Here is a 26,635-nt window from a genome sequence, read left to right as displayed (position 1 = left end):
AAACTCAAGATAGTTCTACATGCATGTAGTTCATATTTTGAACATTAAATGACCTTCTAGTATTATAGTTATAGACTTAATAAAGTTGTTTAGGTATGAGACTCCAAAGATAATTAGGAGCTTATAATCATGAAACATTTCGTGAAATTTGATAACTTTATGTCTGCATCTTCTTTCACTCATAGATACCCAACCAGTATCATTATAAAGTTTAGATTAAGAGCAAAGTTTAGTTGCACCTGTGACTAAAGGAGACGCTGCTACTTAAATGCTCTCTATTCTGTCCTTTAAATTGGTATGTTATCCCACACAGTTTCCGCATATTCGAGAATAGGCCTGATGAGACCGGTATATATAACTTGTAGATTATGACTCGTTAGCTCAAACTTTAAACTCCTCATAAGATTTAAGCTAGGCAAAGCTTTATCAATAATATAGTTAACCTGACTTTCCCCAACAAACGTTTTCTTCAAAGAAAAAAATAACCCTAAATGTTTATATAAAAAAGAAGATGTGGTATGATTGCCAATGAGACAACTATCCACATGTTATGTTCTTCAACCTCTTGTATCTGTGTACAGTTTTATTTTAGGACAAAGCCAACTAAGACATTAACACCTCAAAGGAGCACAAATAGGACCATACAAATATAACTTGCATGCTTGCAGGTTCTTGGATGCCATGTCGCATATTAGAATGACATCATGCAGAAATGCATCTTGTATCATGAATGGTGAATTTTCCATTGATTTTCTAGTGAGTTAACTCGGTTATTTTTAGTAGAGTTCGTTAACTGAATGATTTTTTAGTTATTTCACTCTCCAATCCCACCATAGAGAACTTCTTGTTTGAAAGGCAAAGAATGGGAGGAGCTTAAACCAGTGCATTAACTTCCATCTCAAATTTTTTTAATGCACAGCCTAGCTCCGCCTCCTTAGAGTAGTAATTAGGGAGCGACCATTTCAACTTCAAGGGGGCTATAAAAAGAAGATGTGGTATGATTGCCAATGAGATAACTATCCACAAGAGACCAAAATGACACAGACATTAATAACTATAGGTCACCATACGGCATTCGACAAAGAGCAAAGCCCAACCGTAAAGTCAGCTATAAAAGGCCAATGTAATACGATGCAAGCGAGAAAACTAACAGCCTTATTTGTATTAAAAATAAACGTAAAACAAATATGTAACACATTAACAAATGACAACCACTAAATTATGTTGTCCTCAGGCTGAAATTTGTGTTTCGCACAAAGGGCGATCAATCTTATTAAGTTTTTCAACGCTATCAATCAATTTTTTGTTTTCAATATTTATAAATGATTTGGTGAATACTTCATTATAAATTATAAATTTTTTTGGAACATTTTATATCCAGTAGCATACTGCTAACAAACCTATTCTATAATAAAATAGACACGCTTTCCTTATGTACACGTTACACTAGAATATATTCAACTTTATAAAAGATTATTGTTTACATGACTTCGGATTTTAAAATTTTTTGAATACTGGAAAAAAGTTTTACCTCTGCCATGAATTAATTTTCATTTTGCGGTCCTACAATTGGTACACTATTGCACATAATCTCTACAAACAATAACGAACCTAGCCCTCCATCTGCTATTATCACGTTACACAGAAGACCAAAGCAGGGTTTTATTTAAATATATCAAGGTAAAATGTAAAGTGCAGGCATATCAATTAAGCTTGATTTGATGTTTGTCCATTATGTTTGTAAAAAGATTGGGTTTGTACTCGCTGTCCATGTAATTTAAACCACCAATGGAGCTGATAACAAAACATGAGACTTAAAATTTCTGAGCCTGTGAAGAATATGTTTCCACTTTATGAATTTTTGAAAAACAGGGAAAATTATAGCACCTTTAATGTTTGCCTTTCCATTGATATTTATCCATTTTCTTGCATACACTTGTTTAAACCTCATTTTTTTTAATTCTCAACATGGTTTGTGGCACCAGCTTGTCATCAATAAAGTTGGTTGTTGCTTAAGTATTATTATAGACTTACTAAGATTTTTAAGCATTTGAGAAAAGTATTCTTTTATTTGTTACCACATGTTATAAACATCTACTCCTTATCAAATCACTTGATCTGAAAGTAAGTGAGGTACATCATAACTTATCATATTTCATTGTTTACACTGTTTGATAGTCATATACCACACTGTAATCACATACAGCTTTAAATTAACTGCTATGATTTTAGTGGTACAGATATAGACAACAAGTCATATGCTGCTACAACTTTATCTTTTCCTATCACAGAAGCTGCTTCATCATATAATATCTGTACTGTTTCTTGGTTCTGTAAATGAACAATGTGTTGACAGTGTATTGTGGAAACTAACATAGATAATAAGACAGTTTCTTGGTTCTGTAAATGAACAATGTGTTGACAGTGTATTGTGGAAACTATCATCATAGATAATAAGACAGTTTCTTGGTTCTGTAAATAAACAATGTGTTGACAGTGTATTGTGGAAACTAACATAGATAATAAGACAGAATATTAAAACAGATTTTTTTATTGGAAATAAACTCATTGGTGATTATACCAAACTCCTTTATTTTTTATATTAAATGTGATATAGCTTTATCACCATATACACAGTTTCTATCTTTTGTCATAACATATTAAACAGATATATCATGTTTAGGAGGGGTATTTGCAACAAATACGAGAGAATGTGAAGTTTTGTGAGCCGTAAGGCGAGGGAAATTTATTCTCAATACTGTTTTTTTCGCAACTACCCCTCAAGAACATACTATATCTGTTTAATTACACTGAATGTTAATGTTCTAAAACGCATTGATGATCGTGACGTTACAAGCGCAAAGTCTGATTGATTATTTATTAGCAAATACCACAGCAGAGAGGGTAAAAAAGGCATATCCTAATATTGTGTCAAACTTCTTGAAATTTTGTCACTTTTGTCAGACACAACCAATTGGTAAGTATTGTCATCAAAATAAGGACCACTAATTCAAACAATGCTGAGTTGTTTTTATATTTTCCTTATTGATAATTTTTGCTTTTCAAAGTATTTATAAATATATATACAACTCGTCTAAACATCAACCCAACAATGTTAGATCTGTAAATTTGCTTTCGCAAATTTTAGGTTCTTCCCTCGCCGGGATTCGAAACCCATGCTACTGTGATATCGTGACACCAAATCGCCTGCACTGCAGCCGTCCCGCTAGACTACACGACCACCTGGGCTCTCAAAAAAAGAGCTTTCGCTGGCCATGTGTTCCCTTTCCACGTCAGTTTTAATCTAGCAGCGTACTACAGTACATGATATATAAGGCATGAAGACATACTTATAAATATATATATATATATTCCTTTTGTAGTTCTCAAATCAGTAGACAAAAGAGCAAACATTGGGCCTAACCCTAACCCTAACCCTGTCTTGCTGATCATTTTTGTTAATTAAAATTTCTTTCTAACACATTTTTAAGATAAAAGCTAAGAACACAAAGGAAATGGTAAAAATCCTGATTGAAAGGCAATAACTCCAATAAAAAGATGACAGAAGATTTCAACCTTGCTGACTTGTTTTTTGATCTTTTATTCCTGATCATGTTTGCTATAAAATATTTCTTTTAAACTATAATAGTTTTTAACTTTAACACATCATTGTTTTATTGATAGCCATAATAAAAATTAGGATTGCAGGTACAAAAATTTCAGCAAAAAATTAAACATTTGTTTTTTTCTTTACAAATTTTATTTATTGCACTGGTATTAGTTATAACTTAATGATATGGTACAAAAATCAACCCAAAACAAAAACAAGTTTTGGTTAGGCACAGGATGACATTTAAAATATTCATATCATTAAAAAAACTCAATATTATCTCCCTTTGGTGCAAAAATGCCATTTTTTAGCATTAAAATTGAAATATCTTTTTTAACTCATCAGTGACCTTTATTTTTAATTATTGTTTTCAAATAAGCTTTTCACAAATTAAATAATTGTAAGTTTTAAGTGATTTCTGTAATTTAGTTCTTTTTTTATTTCGAAATTACATCTATTTCTCCTATCAGTTCAACATAAACTAGAGGCTCTAAAGAGCCTGTGTCGCTCACCTTGGTCTATGTGCATATTAAACAAAGGACACAAATGGATTCATGACAAAATTGTATTTTGGTGATGGTGATGTGTTTGAAGTTCTTACTTTACTGAACGATTTTGATTCTTACAATTATATCTATCATGAACTTTGCCCATTAGTAACAGAGAACTATATTTGGTAAAAATTTACATAAATTTACCAAATTAATGAAAATTGTTAAAAATTGACTATAAAGGGCAATAACTCCTTAAGGGGTCAATTGACCATTTAGGTCATGTTGACTTATTTGTAGATCTTACTTTGCTGAACATTATTGCTGTTTACAGTTTATCGCTATCTATAATAGTATTCAAGATAACCAAAAACGGCAAAATTTCTTTAAAAATTAACAATTGGAGGGCAGCAACCCAACAACCAGTTGTCCAATTCATCTGAAAAATTCAGGGCAGATAGATATTGACTTGATTAACAATTTAACTTCATGTCAGATTTGCTCTAGATGCTTTGGTTTCATAGTTATAAGCAAAAAACTGTATTTTACCCCTATGTTCTATTTTTAGCCGTGGCGGCCATCTTGGTTGAATGGCCAGGTCATCGGACACATTTTTCAAACTAGATACCCCAAAGATGATTGTGGCCTAGTAGTTTCAGTGGAGATTTTGTAAAAGATTACTTAGATTTATGAAAAATGGTTAAAGATTGACTATAAAGGGCAATAACTCCTAAAGGGGTCAACTGACCATTTTGGTCATGTTGACTTATTTGTAGATCTTACTTTGCTGAACATTATTGCTGTTTACAATTTATCTCTATCTATAATAATATTCAAGATAATAACCAAAAACAGCAAAAATTCCTCAAAATTACCAATTCAGGGGCAGCAACCCAACAACCGATTGACCGATTCATCTGAAAATTTCAGGGCAGATAGTTCTAGACCTGATAAACATTTTTATCCCATGTCAGATTTCTCAAAATGCTTTGGTTTTTGAGTTATAAGCCAAAAACTGCATTTTACCCCTATGTTCTATTTTTAGCGGTGGCGGCCATCTTGGTTGGTGACAAGGTCACGCCACACATTTTTTAAACTAGATACCCCAAAGATGATTGTGGCCAAGTTTGAATTAATTTGGCCAAGTAGTTTCAGAGGAGAAGATTTTTGTAAAAGATTACTTTAATTTACGAAAAATGGTTAAAAATTGACTATAAAGGGCAATAACTCCTAAACGGGTCAACTGACCATTTTGGTCATGTTGACTTATTTGTAGATCTTACTTTGCTGAACATTATTGCTGTTTACAGTTTATCTCTATCTATAATAATATTCAAGATAATAACCAAAAACAGCAAAATTTCCTCAAAATTACCAATTCAGGGGCAGCAACCCAACAACCGATTGACTGATTCATCTGAAAATTTTAGGGCAGATAGATCTTGACCTGATAAACATTTTTATCCCATGTCAGATTCCTCAAAATGCTTTGGTTTTTGAGTTATAAGCCAAAAACTGCATTTTACCCCTTTGTTCTATTTTTAGCCGTGGCGGCCATCTTGGTTGCTTGCCCAGGTCACGCCACACATTTTTTAAACTAGATACCCCAAAGATGATTGTTGCCAAGTTTGGATTAATTTTGCCAAGTAGTTTCAGAGGAGAAGATTTTTGTAAAAGATTACTTTAATTAGCGAAAAATGGTTAAAAATTGACTATAAAGGGCAATAACTCCTAAACGGGTCAACTGACCATTTTGGTAATGTTGACTTATTTGTAGATCTTACTTTGCTGAACATTATTGCTGTTTACAGTTTATCTCTAACTATAATAATATTCAAGATAATAACCAAAAACAGCAAAATTTCTTCAAAATTACCAATTAGGGGCAGCAACCCAACAACCAATTGACCGATTCATCTGAAAATTTCAGGGCAGATAGATCTTGACCTGATAAACATTTTTATCCCAAGTCAGATTCCTCAAAATGCTTTGGTTTTTGAGTTATAAGCCAAAAACTGCATTTTACCCCTATGTTCTATTTTTAGCGGTGGCGGCCATCTTGGTTGGTTGACAAGGTCACGCCGCACATCTTTTAAACTAGATACCCCAAAGATGATTGTGGCCAAGTTTGAATTAATTTGGCCAAGTAGTTTCAGAGGAGAAGATTTTTGTAAAAGATTACTTTAATTTATGAAAAATGGTTAAAAATTGACTATAAAGGGCAATAACTCCTAAACGGGTCATCTGACCATTTTGGTCATGTAGACTTATTTGTAGATCTTACTTTGCTGAACATTATTGCACTTTACAGTTTATCTCTATCTATAATAATATTCAAGATAATAACCAAAAACAGCAAAAATTCCTCAAAATTACCAATTCAGGGGCAGCAACCCAACAACCGATTGACCGATTCATCTGAAAATTTCAGGGCAGATAGTTCTAGACCTGATAAACATTTTTATCCCATGTCAGATTTCTCAAAATGCTTTGGTTTTTGAGTTATAAGCCAAAAACTGCATTTTACCCCTATGTTCTATTTTTAGCGGTGGCGGCCATCTTGGTTGGTTGACAAGGTCACGCCACACATTTTTTAAACTAGATACCCCAAAGATGATTGTGGCCAAGTTTGAATTAATTTGGCCAAGTAGTTTCAGAGGAGAAGATTTTTGTAAAAGATTACTTTAATTTACGAAAAATGGTTAAAAATTGACTATAAAGGGCAATAACTCCTAAACGGGTCAACTGACCATTTTGGTCATGTTGACTTATTTGTAGATCTTACTTTGCTGAACATTATTGCTGTTTACAGTTTATCTCTATCTATAATAATATTCAAGATAATAACCAAAAACAGCAAAATTTCCTCAAAATTACCAATTCAGGGGCAGCAACCCAACAACCGATTGACCGATTCATCTGAAAATTTTAGGGCAGATAGATCTTGACCTAATAAACATTTTTATCCCATGTCAGATTCCTCAAAATGCTTTGGTTTTTGAGTTATAAGCCAAAAACTGCATTTTACCCCTTTGTTCTATTTTTAGCCGTGGCGGCCATCTTGGTTGCTTGACCAGGTCACGCCACACATTTTTTAAACTAGATACCCCAAAGATGATTGTGGCCAAGTTTGGATTAATTTTGCCAAGTAGTTTCAGAGGAGAAGATTTTTGTAAAAGATTACTTTAATTAGCGAAAAATGGTTAAAAATTGACTATAAAGGGCAATAACTCCTAAACGGGTCAACTGACCATTTTGGTAATGTTGACTTATTTGTAGATCTTACTTTGCTGAACATTATTGCTGTTTACAGTTTATCTCTAACTATAATAATATTCAAGATAATAACCAAAAACAGCAAAATTTCTTCAAAATTACCAATTAGGGGCAGCAACCCAACAACCAATTGACCGATTCATCTGAAAATTTCAGGGCAGATAGATCTTGACCTGATAAACATTTTTATCCCATGTCAGATTTGCTCTAAATGCTTTGGTTTTTGAGTTATAAGCCAAAAACTGCATTTTACCCCTATGTTCTATTTTTAGCCGTGGCGGCCATCTTGGTTGGTTGACCGGGTCACGCCACACATTTTTTAAACTAGATACCCCAATGATGATTGTGGCCAAGTTTGGTTTGATTTGGCCCAGTAGTTTCAGAGGAGAAGATTTTTGTAAAAGTTAACGACGACGGACGACGACGACGACGGACAAAGACGGACGACGACGGACAACGACGGACGACGACGGACGACGGACGCCAAGTGATGAGAAAAGCTCACTTGGCCCTTCGGGCCAGGTGAGCTACAAAAGGACATTTTCTAAAATGTATGCTTCTTTGGGAGGCAGACTGTGCTGAAATGATCCCCATTTTTTTATTTCATTTTGCAAGTATATGATAAAGGTCATTTATAACAAAAATATAGCGAAATCCTATATTACAAAAAAAAAATGATTTACACGCGCAAGCCCCCTTAAGTGACATCTTCACAAAAACGGACGCAAATTTTGAGAAACAGGTGAGATAAAAAGGAAGAAATGTACCTACCTCAGTGTCTGTGCAATTGATAGGTTTATACCTCTGACTATAATGTGTCAATACCAGCTTCTGTACATCCAATCTTTGGGCAATATCTGCTGCCATATCTGAAAAAAAAAAAAATTTACAACATGGATTGTAATGACGATAAGTTCTTGAAGATACTAGGAAAACAATCATCTTAAGTACGGTAAGTTGATGACAAGCCTTTGATCTCTGTGGTTTTGAATTCAAACCCTGCTCTTGGCCAATTAACAATAATTGTCAGTTTTCTGGCCAACAGTCAGAAGTGCTCACTGATACTCCATCTGCAAATATCTTAAACAATTGCTGCCATCATATAGCTAAGTGTGCTTTGTAAGTACAGAAAATCCCATTGTGGTGCTTTCAATACATATTTTAACAGATATGGTTATAATATATACTTTGCATTACATTTAATAAAGATAAATACATCTTACCTGGTGTTGAATGGCCATTTTGTATGGCAGTGTCTTTACAACTATTTTGTAATGTTGCCTCGTGTACTAAGATATCTGCATTTTGACCAACTTTAAGAAGCTCCTCTGACCAACAAGTATCCCCACATATAATTACTTTTCTTCCTGGTCTAGGAGGTCCAACAACATCTCTTGGAGAAATCTAAACGACAATTACATATATCTCTGTTTTTCAGGTTTCATGAATAAAAGTGACTACAGGTAAAAGTTAATCAAGCAGAGTTTGAATGAGGGATCTTTCATTTCTTTCATCAACTGTTCATGAATTTTTCTGTATTCTTTATTTATTTCAACAATTAATCTCTATTCTCTACATATCACCACACTATAAATCTATATTCTGAATTATATTTGCTTATTTTTCTCTATTTTCATATTGTCCATTACTCTGCACTTTTTCGTCAATTAAACTCCGAACAAACCCTCATAAAATAGCGATACAATTATAACGAATATGCCTCTACTATGAAATACAGGTAGTTTTGATGGTAAGTATCCACCTTTTCAGTGCAGATGCTACATGTATTATTTTACAGAATCACTAGTGGTGTAAAAGTTGAGATTCTACCTTTGTGTGTGTGTGTGTATGTTTGATAGCATTTTTGTCATGGCTCACAATAATAGAATAGCAAGTTTGCCAATATGCAGTCTATAAACTAATGATGCAATCTTGGTCTTTGACCAAATGACCACCAAAGGAATATTATCTTCATAAAGTTTTTTTATGTGAAAAGGTATGACAAATCAAAAGTAGGTACCGGTAATGTAAATGACAATACACGTAATTAATTAACAGTCCCTGATGAAATTCATAGCATGATTGTTTCAGTCATTCAAATTCAATGACGTTCCTTATTAGAATTAAAGTGATGCACTATATATATATAGTGTTCGAAAATTATCGGCTACCAGATAGTTATCTGTTATTTGTTGCAGGATAATTGTATATGATTAATATATCTGGTGGAAATTTTAACAATTACATAAAACATCCCTTAACTGAATAGTTATGCTATGGTAAACATTCAACTGGTTTGGTAATCATTGATAGCATAACAAGATATTGGCTTAGCCTGTGAGTTCATTTAAATAATTGTACATAGTACATGTAGCTATGCAGTCTTGAAGATTTAGGTAATGAATTACCAAACAGTCAAGTCTTTTGAATGAAAGAATTAACTACGCACTCAATTTCATTCAAATGATTTCATTAAACCTAATGTTAAATTAATAAGTGGTATCTAATTCATGTATAAATGTGATAAAATAATTCGAAAAATATATATTGTTTACCTTTTCTCCAGATGGTGCTGTGATTTTCTCCCCTGCCTTTATTTTAGAATATAATGGACCTGGAGGTACACCTTTAGCCTTTAGTTTAGCTGCATCTAACCTGTCAGAAATATATAGATTTAGTATATAATAGTAAATTTCCCCCAACTTTTCCCTACTTTTTCCTCTTCTTAGATTGAAAGCTATAAACAAATACCAAATTCATCTTGAGTATTGTGGACTGGAAGAAAAAAATCAATCATTAAAGCTTGATCCAGTATGATATAAAAATATATTTATTTATCATTATTTTGTGTAATTTTTCTTTTATACTTTTTTATTTTAATTTTCATATCATGCTACTTGCTTGAGAAAGAAAATTATCGCTATTTTCTGCGGCTCATTAGCAAGTCTATTTTTCCTTAGTTTAGAAAAGAAAATGTATGACTTCATGAGAATAAGTCATTCAAGTTGTATAGGAAAATAACAATTATACATTATCAATGGTATTTTAAACTCTAGACATTTTTCGCGACATCTAACTAATGGCCATTTGATGAGTTTGTTGTTGAGAAACACCCTCTTTTTTATAATACTCTCTATAATCTATAATTATACGTAGAAATGCCACCAAACTATATTATTGAATTGCTGATTTACAGGTTTGAATAATAATTAGTCATCAAAAGTACCAGGATTATAATTTAATACGCCAGATGCACGTTTCGTCTACATAAGACTCATCAGTGACGCTCAGTTGAAAATAGTTTTAAGGCCAAACAGGTATATTTAAGTTTAAGAGCAAGGGAAAAAAGTTGTGCCAAATACGGCTAAGGCAATATATTCCTGGGATAAGAAAATCCTTAGTTTTTTAAACAATTATTTTTGTACAACTTCCTGATCTCTTTAACAAATTTGGTTATAATAAGTTGAACCATCAATATTTTTGTTATTCAGTTGGGAATTGGGTGTTGATTGAATATTTTAGTAAGTCTCTGTAAATTTCATTCACTTCTTTTCTTGCCCTGTACAATTTAGAGGTGGAATATTTAGTAGACATTGAGATGAGTAAAATCTTATTTAACAGATTTTTGTTCTGATATTGAACTGTTACACCCCTGTCCAAAGTAAGGACTTGGTGCCCAAAATGTTTAACCCAACTATTTTTATGTTGCTGTCTCAAGTTTGGAACCTGTAATTCAGTCGATCATGTTTGTTGCTCTGTTTTATATTTTTGGTTCAATTTGTTTTTTAACATTTGTCGTTTTGGGTCTTATGTTGAACATCTCAAGTTGACCTCTCATGAAATGAATTGTTTAGGTATACATTTAAAGATATGGCTAAAAGAAAATACAATAGACTAGAATTATTTCAATATATGCATGCAAATGGTCATATCAAACAAATACTAATTTTCATTTCTACATATATTTTTACAGTATTCATTCAAAAATGAAGTGATGGATAGTATTACGTACATAGGGGGATATATACTTGCCTCCCCATGCCGTTAAAGTTACATTTGCTGAAGAGCAATAAAAACACATCTATTACCATAGCACGTTTATATAAGAGACAGATTAAATCACATGACAAATATGCATCATCATCATACAAAGGGACACAACTCACACGACTAAACTACAAAACACATATGACCATACAATACAGATACATAACAATAGTGTATAAATATCATACTTCCCAGCTATTGGTTTCTCTTGTATCACAAATGCAAACGATGGAATTCTATGTTTCAACCAAACTGCCTTAACTCCAATTTTACTATCATCATATCTAAATATAAAGTAAAACAAAAAAAGTAAAACAAAAATATTAACATAGTCTTTCTATTTTGAAAAAAAATGATATTCACTTTAAGTGTACATTTCTTTTATTATTACATGTTGAAATATATTTATATATATAAAAAAAAATCATAGAGACAAATAGACTGTCAAAAGCCTGAATTGCTCACCTGTAATTGTAGCTTAAATCTTTCATCAATGTTAATTTTGCATTTATGAGTGGCTAAAAATGCCATTTAAATGTTTGTTGTATCTGTAATATTTCCAGCAGTTTCAAAGGAGAAGAACTTTTAAAGTTAGCAAATTAGATGAACAATCTGTGAAATGTTGTCTTGAAAAGGCAATAACTCCTGAAGGGTTGATTGACAATTTTGGTCATATAAATCAATTGGTTGTTTTTACTTTGTTGAACATTTTTCCTGTTCAAATTTATCTTAATCTATAATAATATTCAAGATACTATAAACCGAAAAATTGGAAAATTCCTTAAAATCTTAAAAATACCAGATTTGGCTTCTAATTTCAGTGCAGGTAGAACTTAAATCAAAAACTGCATTCTCCCTCTGTTCTATTTTTAGCCATGTCGGCAATGTTCTTTTGTAAAGATAACAGAAAATAAAACACAAACTTTATTCCAGATAAATTTATTATCATTCAGCTTAAGTTTTATAAAGGAGTAGGTCCGGTAAGAGCCCTTTTTGGCCCCAAAATATAGCAGTTTTACGAAATTGTTAAAATGTAAACTTTTAGTTATTTATTGGATAGAAATATGGTTCTGCTACATAAATATTGGCTGTTTTTTGGCAATACAATGCACATATATTGAGTACTAGCACCATTAAGTCATGCTAAATTACTGAAATCATCAAAATTCAAGCATTTTAGTTAAATTTTAGACGGTTTCCGTGTAAAATGAAAGTGGCCACATTCGTGTTCATCCAAAATATTAAAATGGAAGTTGCATTTGATGATAATACATAACATATGTAAAGATTGAGGATGAACACGATTGCGGCCACTTTCATTTTTGACAAAAACCATCTGAAAAGTGACATTTTTTCGCATATTTGGTAGATTTTTCATTTTTTAGCTTGATTCGGATTGTTTTTTATGACTAAATGAGTTAAAATCTTTCACAAAAAATAATTGAATCAAATGAAATAGACACTTAAGTAATTAAAAAGTGGTCAAAATCTTTCGTCAGAGGAAACTGAAATTTGAGGCCAAAATCGGTCCTTACCAAACCTACTCCTTTGGTGATGTTTTTTTAGAGGAGAAGTGTTTTATAAATACATGTAGAAAACATGATAAAAAAATATGTAAAATTGTTACACAGGGCAATAACTCCTTTGACAATTTTGGTCATATCAAACTTATTTGTAGATCTTTATTTGGTGAACATATTTCTACTTAATCTTTGTCTGTAATAATATTCAACATAAAAACCAAAAACTGCAAAAAGTCCTTACCAGTTTAGTGGCAGCAACCCAACAATGAATTGTTAGATTCATCTGAAAACATCAGGGCTCATTGAACTTGACCTAATGCTTATTTTCATTTTTATTTTTAGGATAATATGTTTGAAATAGTGTACACTGGACGGACGACAACAACAGACGCCAAGTGATGACAAAAGCTTACATTTAGTTTTGAAGGTGAGCTAAAAACCAAATCAATTCAAGAATGACTGCATGGCTCCTTCATGTAGCTTTGATCTAAATTTCTTATTTTTATTCATACAAAACAAGAATGTGTCCACAGTACAGGGATGCCCCACTCGCACTATCATTTTCTATGTTTAGTGAACAGTGAAATTGGAATAAATTCTCTAATTTGGCATTAAAATTAGAATGATGTTATCAAAGGGAACATGTACACTAAGTTTCAAGTTGATTGGACTTCTGAAATTTGCACTATCATTTTCTATGTTCAGTGAACCGTAAAATTGGGGTTAAAACTCTAATTTGGCATTTAAATTAGAAAGATCATATCATAGGGCACATGTATACTAAGTTTCAAGTTGATTGGACTTCAACTTCATCAAAAACTACCTGGACCAAAAACTTTAACCTGAAGCTGGACAGACGGATGGACGCACAGACGGACGAACGAACGGAGGCACAGACCAGAAAACATAATGCCCCTCTACTAAGACGGAAAATATTTCTAAACAGCCCGTGTGTAATCAAACAAGATATCATTTGTGTGTAAAAAAAATCAACAAATTATCTACCTTTGAGATTGTACTTGCAATAGTAGACTACTTACAGATCCCAAACTTTGTGTCTGTCACATTCTATCAGTGAACCTGGTCTTTCATTTGGATGTAATACATCATCACATGACAGGTTCACATCCCATGTCTGAAGGTAAGAATTTAGATCTAATTTATTATCAAGTAAAATGCTTGCAAATATTTTAATTCACATCAGGGGTTGAAATCATAAAACTTTACTCAGTGCTCGGAGCACACAAATCATGTTCGAAACAAATATTTTGATTGGTTGATTTTGGAGTACAAGTACAAAATACTGACTCAAAAGTTTAATGACTTCAAGGCCATGCCTTTCAGTCATAATACTTAACTCAGTACTAGGAGTACAAAATTCGTGCTCAAAGCACCTAATACATTATATGAATGGTTCCTTTCCTAGTGTAAGATAGATAACCGTACTGGAAAGTTTTATGACCATAGTTTTAATGTATAAGAGAAATTAAATTACTTTTTAAATGAGTATATGTTCTTAAAATCAGTTTACTTATCTCAGATTTAAAATATCCAGTGAACTTATACATACTAATGTTTAATAAGAGTGATTGCTACAGGTTTACAAAATAGAGAGTAGAGAATAATGGGTCCACAGACTTTTATGGTACCACTACTGTGGTAATCACAAGATATAAGGAAAAGGACGTCACTAATGTTGTAATAATTTTTGCTACTTTTGCAAATAAAATATATTTAAACTAAGCAAGATATAAGATGAATTCACATTTTGTGTTTGAGACGTGATATATCATATATTTATACTCGCCATTGTTTTTTTTTATATTATTTTGAATAAACAATTTATTTTTTTATATTAATTTGAATAAACAAATACCTTCACTTGAAACATGTGCATAAACAGAAATGGAAATGAGCTACTTTTTTACTTAAGCTTTGAAAACTACAAGGATAATTCAAATAATTTGATTTCATTACCACCCCTCCCAAACGTTTTTTAAAGAGTAAGTATGTATTATGTAGCACAGGATGCAAATATTTTTTTCTCATATTTAGATGTTTTATCTATAAACTAGTAGAGTGTTTAATTTACAACTCTATATCTAACTGACACATATTTCAAGAATGTTTTCAATTACCAAATTAGACTCTTCTTATTGACCTTTTCTTAAATCTTTTAAATTTTGATTTCACAATTAAAGCAGTATACTACTTGATTGATACGAAGAAGTGGAATAACCCTTTATTTACATGTTATTTGAGACATATTAAAAAAGCCTTAACATGTATATTCCAAGACGCATCTGAAAGAAACTGTTTTTTTACATTATCAAAGGTGGCTTATAAAGATAAAAAATAAATGGGGAATAAGTCCATAAAGGGATATAAATAAAGAATGATATAAATGACAAAACCCACATTTATACTTTATCAGAGTTTTTTGGTTGTTATTAGCATTGTGTATAAGTTTAATAACTTTGAAAGGTTGAGGCAAACTTGAGTAACAGATCAGAAACAACAAGTTCAGCAATGTTTCAATTTGTATAGGGGCATAACTCTATAATAGTAAAAGTGAGGCAACCCTAATTGGTCTGTGTTTTGTGTTTAAAAATTGTGCACAAGTTTCATAAAATTTGTTGGAGGCAAGCTATAAGTAAGAAAAAGGTAACAAAAAATTCAGAAAATTCAGCAATATTAACAAACTTTTGTAAAAGGGCATTACTCGAAAATGGTAAACAAGGTTTTAACCTAACCCTAATCCTAATTAAACCCTACATTTCTACTACCTATAGCCAAACCCCTAGTTAAAACCTTTATTGTAAATGTTTCTCTTATTATAAGATGTTCAAAAAAGTTATTTCATTATCCTAAGGAAATCCCTATGGTAGCCTTTATTTAATTTCGATCCTATTTCTAAATCTAATCTCAACCCTAACCCTTACCCTAATTGTAAGGCTGAGTTTTTGTAATTCGACAAAGGCTGTTCAAAGGTGTCATTTAAGGCTCCTTAGGCATATCCTATTGAAGCCCATCCTAAATTTCATCTTTACCCTATCCCTAACCCTTGCCATAACCCTAATTGTAATGCTGAATGATAAGTATTGATTAAGGCTGATCTAATTTGTCAATTAAGTTATCTTAGGCAAACCCTATTCCAGGCCTTAATCAATTTCAATCTTCTTTCTAAATTTCATCTTAACCCTAACCCTAGCCCTAACCCTAATCTGCTAATTGTAATGCTGAGTGTATGTGTTTTGACTAAAATTGTTCAAATGTGTCAATTAAGTATCCTGAGCAAACCTTATTACAGCCCTTAATCATTTATTATTCTATTTCTAAATTCTAAATAATGTTGGCTGCTCAAAAGTGTCAATTCATTTCTCATAAACCTTTTAAGGCCCTCATTCAATTTCAATCCTATTTGTAGTCATAACCCTTACATAACACCAACCCTAAGATTAACATAAACCCTAACCCTAACCCTAGACATAATCTTAACCCTTTTCCTAGCCATAACCCTAATTGTAACGCTGAGCTTTTAATGTTTTGACTTTGACTCTTGAGAGTGAAAAACTCAAGTTCTGCCAATGACACCATTTTGTTCTTTCATTGGACTGGTCCCCTCTGATATATTTGACTCTTTTAGAGGTATTAACGAGTTAAGACAAATCAACCAGTCAATCAAATGACCAAAACTGTTCAAATAAACACTGGAAATATGAAAATTGATAATTGAATGGATACTGCTGTGAACTGCCTAATAGCACAGTGCTTATTTACAGCAGTTCTAAAACGGCCTGGGGAGAACACTTCATTTTATGGAGTGGAAATTTGATAATGAAATCTTAATTCATGGTAAAAAAAAAATCAAAATTTTCAAAATCCAAAGTGGAAACATAAACTCGACCTAAATATCATCATGGTAAAATCTAATACTAAAAATCAAATATATATATATGGGAAGGTGTTCAGGAAAAAGTCTGCATAACCGTATTTTGAGGAATAACAAAATGACATAACGACGGTTTCTATGTTCAGTGCACTTGGAAATTGGGGTAAAAACTCTAATTTATCATTGAAATTAGAAAGATGGTATTATAGGGAACATGTGTACTAAAGTTCAAGTTGATTGGACTTCAAATTCATCAAAAACCAACTTGATCATAAACTTGGCATAATCATGGTTTAGTCCCACGTGGGATTTTTTTTTACTACAACAAAAAAAAAAAACTATGTTTATGTCTGTTTTATAATAAAAGGATAAAAATATCGATAAAATACAAAAATACCATGTTTTATAATAAATAAACAATGATCTTAATGATATTAATTTTTATTGAAACTGTATATATATATAATCATGGTTTAATCCCACCAATACGGAAAAATACTTCATTTAACATCAGAGGTGGGACTAAACCATGATTATAAATAGGATTAATTCTTTAAAAACTGTTTATATATAATCATGGTTTAATCCCACCCTTACGGGAAAATACTGCCCATAAATGGGACCTAAAAAATTGGATAATACAGAAATGCCGACCCACAATCAAGACTCTCAACACTTTTTAAAAATTTTACCTTACCAATATTGCTCCACTGGTTTCAAACACATACTGTTCTGGTATCATTTTCAGTTCATGAACTATATAATCAAATCCTAGTTGTGATTGTGACAATGATAAGGACGTTCGTAAAAACTTTCTGAGACCTTCAGGACCATATATTTCTACTGGTTCACTCCTTTGGTTATTCTGACTGATGGTGCACATTAACCCTGGTAAACCGTAACACTGCAAAATAAGTTTGAATTTATAGAACTGTGGAATCATTTGTTTTCAAAGATACCACATTTTGTGGATTGAGAAAAACTTGTTTTTTGGGGGGGATTTTTTTTATTAATTGTATAAAATGAGTATACTAAAATACAGAAATTGTGTACCTTGTTGAAAATCTAAATTTATGATTTAGTTATAACAACAAAATCTATTAAAATTGATGATTGACAAAAAGCCTGCAAGTATAGCTCTTTAAATAAAAGATGAATGTCAGAATGTTACACTCTATCCATAGAAACTTGTATATATCAATACTAAAAATTCAGATAAATTCAAAATTACTTTTTAATAATTCAATTTTGGATGTAACAAGCATTATAATTGCCTCAAAATCTTTTGTCTATCAGCTCATAGGTATAATTGGGTCATGTGACCTAGACATTACCAACGTTTTTTCCATAATTTACTCCTTAAAAATGGAATTTAGAGTTATATTTATAGACGGAATGACTTGAATAAATATTTGTTCTGTCTATTTGAAATAACCTTAAAAATGTGGTGTCACTTTTAAATAACCTAGACTCAGTGCTACATGATGTACATGGGTTATACAGTGTGCACCTTAAATACAGAACTTTACAAAATGTATGATACATGTATATATGCTAATAATACAAAAATTTAACAATACTTTTAGATATTTGGAATAATACATTGGCTCTGAATAATGATGACATCAGTATGTACACTAAAGAGATGTCTCCTTCAGAACTGACTTTAAACAAAGCTTATACTTACAATGTCTTATACTTACAATTTCTTATACTTACAATGTCTTATACTTACAATGTCTTATACTTACAACTTCTCTTTCCTGGATCCTGATAAATATATCTTAAATGGCAAACTTTATACCAAAACTTATGATGAAAGAGATGATTTTTCATTTCCTATTTTTTAGATGGTGACGTTTCCTTGTCACCATCTTGTGCCATGGTGTTTAAGGAATAACAGTACTGTAGTTGAAGAGTTGCCACCGTCAATTGTAGATTTGACGGTGGCAAATGCAGTTTTACTGGCGACGCGTAGCGGAGACAGTAAAACGGAGATTTGCGACCGTCAAATCAAAATTGACGGTGGCAACTCTTCAACTACAGTACTGTTATTCCGATTCTAATGCATTACAAAAAGAAAAAATACGATAAAACTTGGAAAAATGTCTAAATTTGTCAAATAAAATAAAATCCGCGAAACTTCATGAATGATTTTGGCACAAAGTCGTCATGGCCAAACGTGACGTCATACAAATGAAAACTTACAAACTGGAGGTTATTACGTTACCTGTACGCTTCAAACTCGGATAAAATTACGTTAAAAAGGCAAATTCGAGGTAGGTGTTCTTTTATTTTCCATTATATAGTTGTAATCAAACATTTGTTGATTCATCAATACAAAATGGCGGGTCCCTCCTTAGTTACGCCTGGTCAACTGTGGATTTGACGGCAATTTTTAGCCAATGAAAAAAATTGTTACATCCAAATTGCATTAGAATTATATATCTCAACCAATCTTTTATGTTTATCTTCTTTACAAAGCACAAAAATGTAGACATACACCTCAAAAGGTAACCAAACCTTAAAACAGACTTATTCAGACTTGAAATAGTCACGATACTGTTGTCAGGTCATTAAAGATGCAATATTTTGGTATTTACATGTACTAGTACATATTGATTCACTCATATGGTTGCCAAGATACAAGTTATGTTCTTCTCAAATACTATATGATGGTATGAAACTAAACCCCTAACAGGAGGGATTGTGTTTGATTTTCATATTATGAAGAAAAAATCTTTCAATCAGTTTATTTCAGGAGCTGGCATGTTAGTAACTGATATTAGTCCTTTGTTATTTTATGTATCATTGTCAATAGTTACTTTTGTTACCTATTATAATAGACTTCTTTTAAACTGAGTTTCACAGTGTGTTTGCTTGGGTAGATGTAATAGGAGGTTCAGATTGGACAATAATTGTATAATATTATATAACCACTAGTGAATTATGATGATACCTACATGATCTCCATGGAGATGGGTAATAAATATTTTGCTGATCTTTCCTGGTTTTATCTCACTCTTCATGACCTGCGTTTGTGACCCCTCACCACAATCAAACAACCATACCCAGTCCTCTGAAAAATATGATCTGCCTGGCTATAGGACTTTACCAAATAGAAATAAGTGTTAAGTGTTATTTGTGGTTCCTCTATTTTTGTGGGTACCAACATGACCAATTGTTCGTACACTACCAGTTAATTTTCATGTATATTGAATTTCATGGTTACTGTGGATTCATTTATTTTAGTGGGTTCCAATTTTAATTCTAATGGATTGAGGAAAACAAATTTTGTGTATATATGATTTTGTGGTTTTGCATTTCTCTTCATAAAATCCTATACAAAATATGTAATCTGTTGCACATTTAATTTTTGTGGTTTACCTGTACCCACGAAATCCATGGAAATTGGTATCCAACGAATAATAATTAATCAACAATATATATACAAAACACACAAAAGGACTGTAGAAAATAAGAACTCTGGTGAATTAACATTGACAGAATAATCGACTAACTTTTGTACAAGTGATGATGACTATTGGTTGAATATAAAGACTTCCTTGATAATGCCAACCAACTGGTATATATAGAGGGGAGCAAGGGGTTTAACTGTTATGCTGTTATGGGTCATTTTAATTCTATGTTATCTGTTATTCTGAAAATATATTTACTGTTAGCTGTTATTGTCTTATTCTTTGTTAGCTGTTATAGGACTATTATCTATTTTGTTATCTGTTATTGTGAGAATCTATTTGCTGTTAACTGTTATTGAAAATTGGAATGTTAGCATTATGACAGTCAATCTTCCGTAGAAATTGAAGATAATTGAAAATTGTGATTTGAACAGTTAGATGGATAATATTCTCATTGGCAAGCGTACCACATCTTCTTACAATGTATATCTATTGGGGTCTTTCTACTGGTAATATCGGTTGGCCCTGTATTTGCAGAAGAATTTCAGTAACATACATCACATAAACATATTAAAATCAATCAGACCCAGGACCATTCCAGTATATATTATTATTATCCTTTGTAATAAATTCCATTGTCTGTGAACATGTAGCATTTTGTACAAATTAAAATTCACTTATTACTTGTACAATAACTTATAGTATGGATTTTGTTATAAAAAAGGTATTGGTACACCCTATAGATTTTTTTATTCAATGACCACATAATAATCTTTATGTTGTACTAATACACCACTGTCCCTGATTATGGGAGGATTGGACACCAACTAGCATGCTAAAGTTGACACAGTCACATTCTGTATGTGCCTATTTCCAAGTCAGGAGCCTGGATTCAGTGGTTGTAGTTTGTCACCATGTTACTAAGTTTCTCTTTCACTATTTTGTGGATAAATTAGGCAGTTAGTTTTCTCCTTTGAATTGTTTTACATTACTAAGTGGTATGGGTTTGAATTATGACTTTGGGAATGATACAATATCTTTTTCTTTTAGCATTTATATTATAAGTGCTACTCCCTCTTTTTTCATTTACATGAAAGAGAACTCTGACCACCATATATTTTTAAAGCATTTTACATGCGAAAATTGAAGCTCAGAAACCATTGATGCAAATAAAGATGTGTCTTCAGTTTAATTTTTCGACAAATACCCTTTTAAAAATCCTACAGCCTCTCCAATGCTGTACCCAAATTTTCCATATTCTATAATTTGCATGATTGGTGTTTCACTTGGTGTCATCCAAATTTTCACTAGGTCCAATTTCTATTATACTATCAGACTTGTCACTTGAGTCAATTTCTATTATCAGAATAACCATAACTGGCATGCGTGTGTCAGTTACATGTCCTGTCTCCACTGATCTGGGTATTTTTGTATTTTACAAGTATGTTTTATCATGAGGTCATTAAATACAAAAAATATATTGTGCATCAATGTTTTTTTTTTATTACTTGTTAAGTATATATATTGCTTTTCAGAAATAAAAAATCTAAAAATTAAATTAATTTTAAAGTGTCACTGGCGTGCATGCACTACTTTCAAAAATTAAATAAAAAAACCTAAATCATTAAAAATGGATCTCTCAAATGCCCTAGATTAAAAATATTAGTATATCAAAGACAGAAAATAGTAATTTCTTTCAGAAAAATTCAGCATACTATAACTTATTGTACAGGTTACGAAAAAAATCAACCAAGGCAGAACTGCCTCAACGGCCGAAACATCTTATTTACACAAATTACAATTTTCTAGGTCCATACCACAAGTTTTATACTAAGATCTACGAGTCATCTACTGGATTGGTCCTGGACAGATTTATTTTCATATTTCATTTACTGTTATCTGTTATTGTCCCTTTTCAATTCCTTGTTATCTGTTTTTCACCAAATCAATTCACTGTTTTGCTGTTATGGGGACCCCACTTGCCCCCCCCCCCCCCTCTGTATAGTAACATTAAAAAATCTATTTAAATTGTTTTCAATTTAATATTGTTCTCTAAAAATGTCTAACTCATTTAATATATAATTTGACAGGCTAATTATGTAATTTTGACTCTGTTGGGGTGAATTATCTCATTAGCAATCATACCAAATCTCTTGATTTTACAGAAATATTTGTACTAACCATTTTTTAGTCCTATACAAGAAACTCCTCTGTCAGGTGTTGGATAGGCTGATGCTGTTCCCAGAAATATCACCTTCATGCTTATGATACTTATATAAGTAGTTTACCAAGTAATACCTCCGCACAATTATCTCCTATATTAAGAGAAATAACAAGATTAGCAACAAGTTTACATGAAAGTTTCCTCTCGAACACAATATCAGAGTAAATTACGAAAAATATAGATATATATCAAGCAAGACAAAAAAGAGGGACACAGCTCCCCTCTGCCCTTATAGTTTTGCCAGATATGTGTGAACATTGTGTTTTCTAAAGTTAAATAAATACATTTGAACACAAAAAAAAACTAATTAAAAACCAATTGAAGGTCTTTCCACCCGATATGATATATTTTGATGTTGAAAATAATAAAACTGGGTTAGAAATGTAATTTTCAGTGCCAAATAATAACCTATTGTACATTGAATTTAAAAATATATGGTTTCTACACGTTTTTCTTGGAAATAAGGGAGATAAGTTATTACTTCAAGTTTGAAAAATGTCAATTTTGGACTTATTAGAAAGTTTACTTGACACCGATTCCAAAAATATATGGTTTTATGTACTTTTACCATAAAAAAGTACAAAAAATATCTACTTCGAGTTAACTAAATGTCATTTCAAGTCAACTTAATGCATAAAGTCCCATAGGTTTATTATCCATAAATTAAACACTTAAAAGTTAAAGCAAAGGTAAAAATCTAGAACATCAAATTAAGCTTTGACCTTAACCCCAATTTCAAGGTCACGAGACAAGGGTCTTAAATCAAAAGACTCTAGGCCTCTACCATATTGTCTACTATATATTGTTAATGCGTTATTTTGCCATACGACTAATATAAGATTTAAAAGCCGGGGCATAAACTCCTATTTAAGACGGTAGCAATGCCTTTTACTTCAGGCTTCAAACAACCATTTTCAGCTTATTAACGTCAAATTTAGTTAAGAGTTTACCTTGATTGGTAAAAATATCCTTATCGTGACTTGTCAAAAGTCTCAAATAATTATCTTTACATTTATTTTTGGAAAAAAGTTATTGTGATTCAAAATCATTCAATTTATTTATCGTCTGAGAAAGTGCATATATATCTTATTGTTATGCGCCAAAAATTAATGTTAACGTCATTTGCCAAGAATTTTTACCGCTATTAGTCATAAAAGTACCCCAATTACCACCCTCATTAAATGTCTATGTACTATTGAACTAAAATTTACAATTGTGTAAAAATATTTTGCAGATCTCTTGTAAAAGAGGGACGAAAGACACCAAAGGGACAGTCAAACTCGTAAATCTAAAACAAACTGACAACGCCATGGCTAAAAATGAAAAAGACAAACAGAAAAACAATAGTACACATGACACAACATAGAAAACTAAAGAATAAACAACACGAACCCCACCAAAAACTAGGGGTGATCTCAGGTGCTCCGGAAGGGTAAGCAGATCCTGCTCCACATGCGGCACCCGTCGTGTTGCTTATGTGATTACAAATCCGGTAAATAGTCTAATTCGGTATGTCAAATTCATGAAAGGGAAGGGGATTATAGTTATGACGTAAGGAACATATCCAATATCATTTGTGAAACGGTTATTCCATAACGGTCAACCAACTCGTGATGGCGTCCGTAAAATTTACGAAGAGATGATTTAAACTTCACCATTTGGAACTCTTGGTTTAATAGCTTCCTTGTGAGCAGTAACCCTCTATCAAGAAAATCATGATAGGAAATGCAAGCGCGGGAATATCGTATCAATTGGGAGATATATACCCCGTATGCAGGTGCTGCTGGAATGTTGCTACTTAGAAATGGAAAATTCACAATTGGAAAGCTGAAATCATCTCTTTTGTCGTAAAGTTTTGTCTTTTGCCTTGTAAGATATCTGAAAATTAGTGATAACAAGCCAAAATCAAATTTTGAACATGACCTTAACCTAATTTTCATTTTTATGGACCAAGGACCTCAAATGAAAAGACCCTAGGCCTCTATCACTTATGGTTTTCCAGTTACAAATATGTTTCACTTATATCAAATACAAATTCAAATGGGGAAATAACTCTCATATGGAATCAATACAGCTTCAGTCAAAATTGGACAAGACATCCTGCATGAAGGTATAACAAGCAATTTGGGAAAATAAATATGTCAGTTTCATAAACGGTTGCGAAGTTTTAGAAATAACAAGAAATATCATGGTCAGGAATATAACTATTATATGGAAAAGTATTCTGTTACGCAGTAATAAATGGCAGTGTCAGTTTAAAAAGCTTAATAATTGTTTTACATCATATTCCAAATATCTAAGCAACATCTTACGAAACAACAAAACAGGGAAAGGAAAAAAATTATGTGAAAACAAAAAAATCAATAGGTCTTTCCATGGAAAAGTGGAAACAACCCAAATAAAGGTACTATAGTCTGATAATACGGGAACTTATTTGATTTTACGTAATGACAGACAAATTTGCATACAAGTGAAAATACATCTATTTAAGAAATAATTCATGGGGGCTTGAATATATTGTAATTTTACCATGGGTTGGCCCTTTATGCACAATATTTTACCTTGAGCAATAGTGAAGGGTAAAATATAGGCATAAAGGGACAACCAGTGGTAAAACCCAGATGCTTGAATATATAATATGATATATTCAAGCCCCAATGAATTATTTCGATTTATATAGGACACATACAGCAATTCTTTCAAATCGAAGCACTCTAGGTGGAGGCAAATATTTGCTCTTCCCATAAATAAATACACTGTTAATTTTGCATAAAAGAACAGAGCAAACAGAATAAGTGACATGCTCAAATTTTTTACAATAACGTATTTAAATAGATAGTTTTGAATAAATGTAAATGATAATTTATACTTAATATACATGATATATATATATGTCTTTATATGGCTTATACCACATTTTAGCATCGTTTGTTTATACCTTTCATTGTAATGATTTTGGGTTTCATAAACGAGTCCAGTAAAATGCTCATATTCTGAAGTCAATGTTCTATGACATCGGGTAGCTCGTTCATAAAAAAAAAAAAAATGACATGGGAGTACGTTCAGAACAGCCCAGGTAGTATATTCATATATTACCAAAGGTGTGTATAGAAAGCATTTGAAGGACGTCATGTTAGAATGTTTGTTATACTTATGGTTCGTCACAAAATTGCTGTCTTCTTTTTTGTTTTCTTTTTTTTATGTTTTCGTGTATTTCAGTAATGAGGGGGGATAGGACCTTTAAGCTCGGGATTTCGGGAATGACCCTTTCAGGATCCAGGAATTCTTTTTGGGAATTTTGGGAATTCCGGATTTCGTGTTTATAAGACCGGGATTTCGGGATCTCATGTTTTTAAGCACGGGATTTCAGGATCACAACCCCTCCCACCCTCCCTCAGCAATGATACACCTTATTGCTATTTGTCCATCATTATTGGACATCACAAAAGTTCTGGTAAAATTTTTAATAGAAAATATCTGATGACCAATGGAAAAGTGATTAATGTGGGTCTCATTGGGGTCTAAGCGTGATGCGGGATTGCCAATTTTTTTGTAAGCGTGACACGTGAAAGTCAAATTATTGTGTTGTGAAAACGGGAAATGAGGTCTTGCGGGATCTGGGAAATGACAAAAAAATGAGAATTGCTTACGTACATAGTGTAAGCTGGATATGGGAATCTGACAAAACAGTAAGCGGGATCCGGGATCGTAACCCCCCCAATGAGACCCCCATTAATGTATGATATCAAAAGTTTAAGCTGGACAGATTTCCACATGACATAGCACTAAGGTGTATTTGTAATGTAAGTTAGTTCTTTAGTTAGTTGTGAGTTGCTTGTTAGTTGTTAGTTGTTAGTTGTTAGTTGTTAGTTGTTAGTTGTTAGTTGTTAGTTTGTAGTTTTTAGTTTTTAGTTGTTAGTTGTTACAGGAACATATATATTAATAGATATACTGTTCCCAGGTTGTTAGTTGTTAGTTGTAAGTTTTTAGTTGATTGTTAGAAAGTTACCGTGGTCACTTAAAAAGGGAAATAACAAAGTGCTTTCTAGTTGCACGACGTTCTAGTAGTACCTGTGACGTAAGGGGAGAGATACGAATCAAAAAATTGTTGGCAGTCGTCGTCCATTTTTCTTCTCATTTATTTTTGGAAGTC

At 32.1% G+C, this 26,635-nt stretch overlaps 1 protein-coding gene across 2 annotated transcripts; it reads right to left on the bottom strand.

Annotated features, from left to right (window-relative positions):
- Nucleotides 1-1,941: 1,941 nt before the first annotated feature.
- LOC134708591 (zinc phosphodiesterase ELAC protein 1-like) lies at nt 1,942-26,584 on the bottom strand. 2 transcript variants are annotated; one of them, XM_063569238.1, is made up of 10 exons: nt 26,554-26,575; nt 22,440-22,573; nt 19,803-19,918; nt 17,537-17,743; nt 13,988-14,082; nt 11,613-11,708; nt 9,933-10,032; nt 8,601-8,781; nt 8,149-8,246; nt 1,942-2,331 (listed from the first exon to the last, which is right to left on the bottom strand). In XM_063569238.1, exons 2-10 carry the CDS (start codon nt 22,516-22,518, stop codon nt 2,221-2,223), a joined length of 1,083 nt encoding a protein of 360 aa, XP_063425308.1. In that variant the 5' UTR covers nt 22,519-22,573; nt 26,554-26,575; the 3' UTR covers nt 1,942-2,220. The 2 variants fall into 2 exon arrangements, with proteins under 2 accessions (XP_063425308.1, XP_063425309.1); XM_063569239.1 differs by having other exon boundaries at nt 1,944-2,331; nt 26,492-26,584.
- Nucleotides 26,585-26,635: the final 51 nt, after the last annotated feature.

Source organism: Mytilus trossulus, chromosome 2, assembly GCF_036588685.1.
Source record: "Mytilus trossulus isolate FHL-02 chromosome 2, PNRI_Mtr1.1.1.hap1, whole genome shotgun sequence".
Lineage (NCBI taxonomy): Eukaryota > Metazoa > Mollusca > Bivalvia > Mytilida > Mytilidae > Mytilus > Mytilus trossulus.
This window is presented reverse-complemented; position numbering and strand designations above follow the sequence as displayed.

Excerpts from the sequence above, each read along its gene's own strand:
- LOC134708591 (XM_063569239.1), bottom strand. The coding sequence starts at position 22,518 with ATGAAGGTGATATTTCTGGGAACAGCATCAGCCTATCCAACACCTGAC. Across the intron at positions 10,033-11,612 it reads GAGAAACCAATAGCTGGGAA|GTTAGATGCAGCTAAACTAA; the intron begins GTATGATATTTA and ends TATTTCTGACAG. Across the intron at positions 8,782-9,932 it reads CAGCACCATCTGGAGAAAAG|ATTTCTCCAAGAGATGTTGT; the intron begins GTAAACAATATA and ends ATTGTCGTTTAG.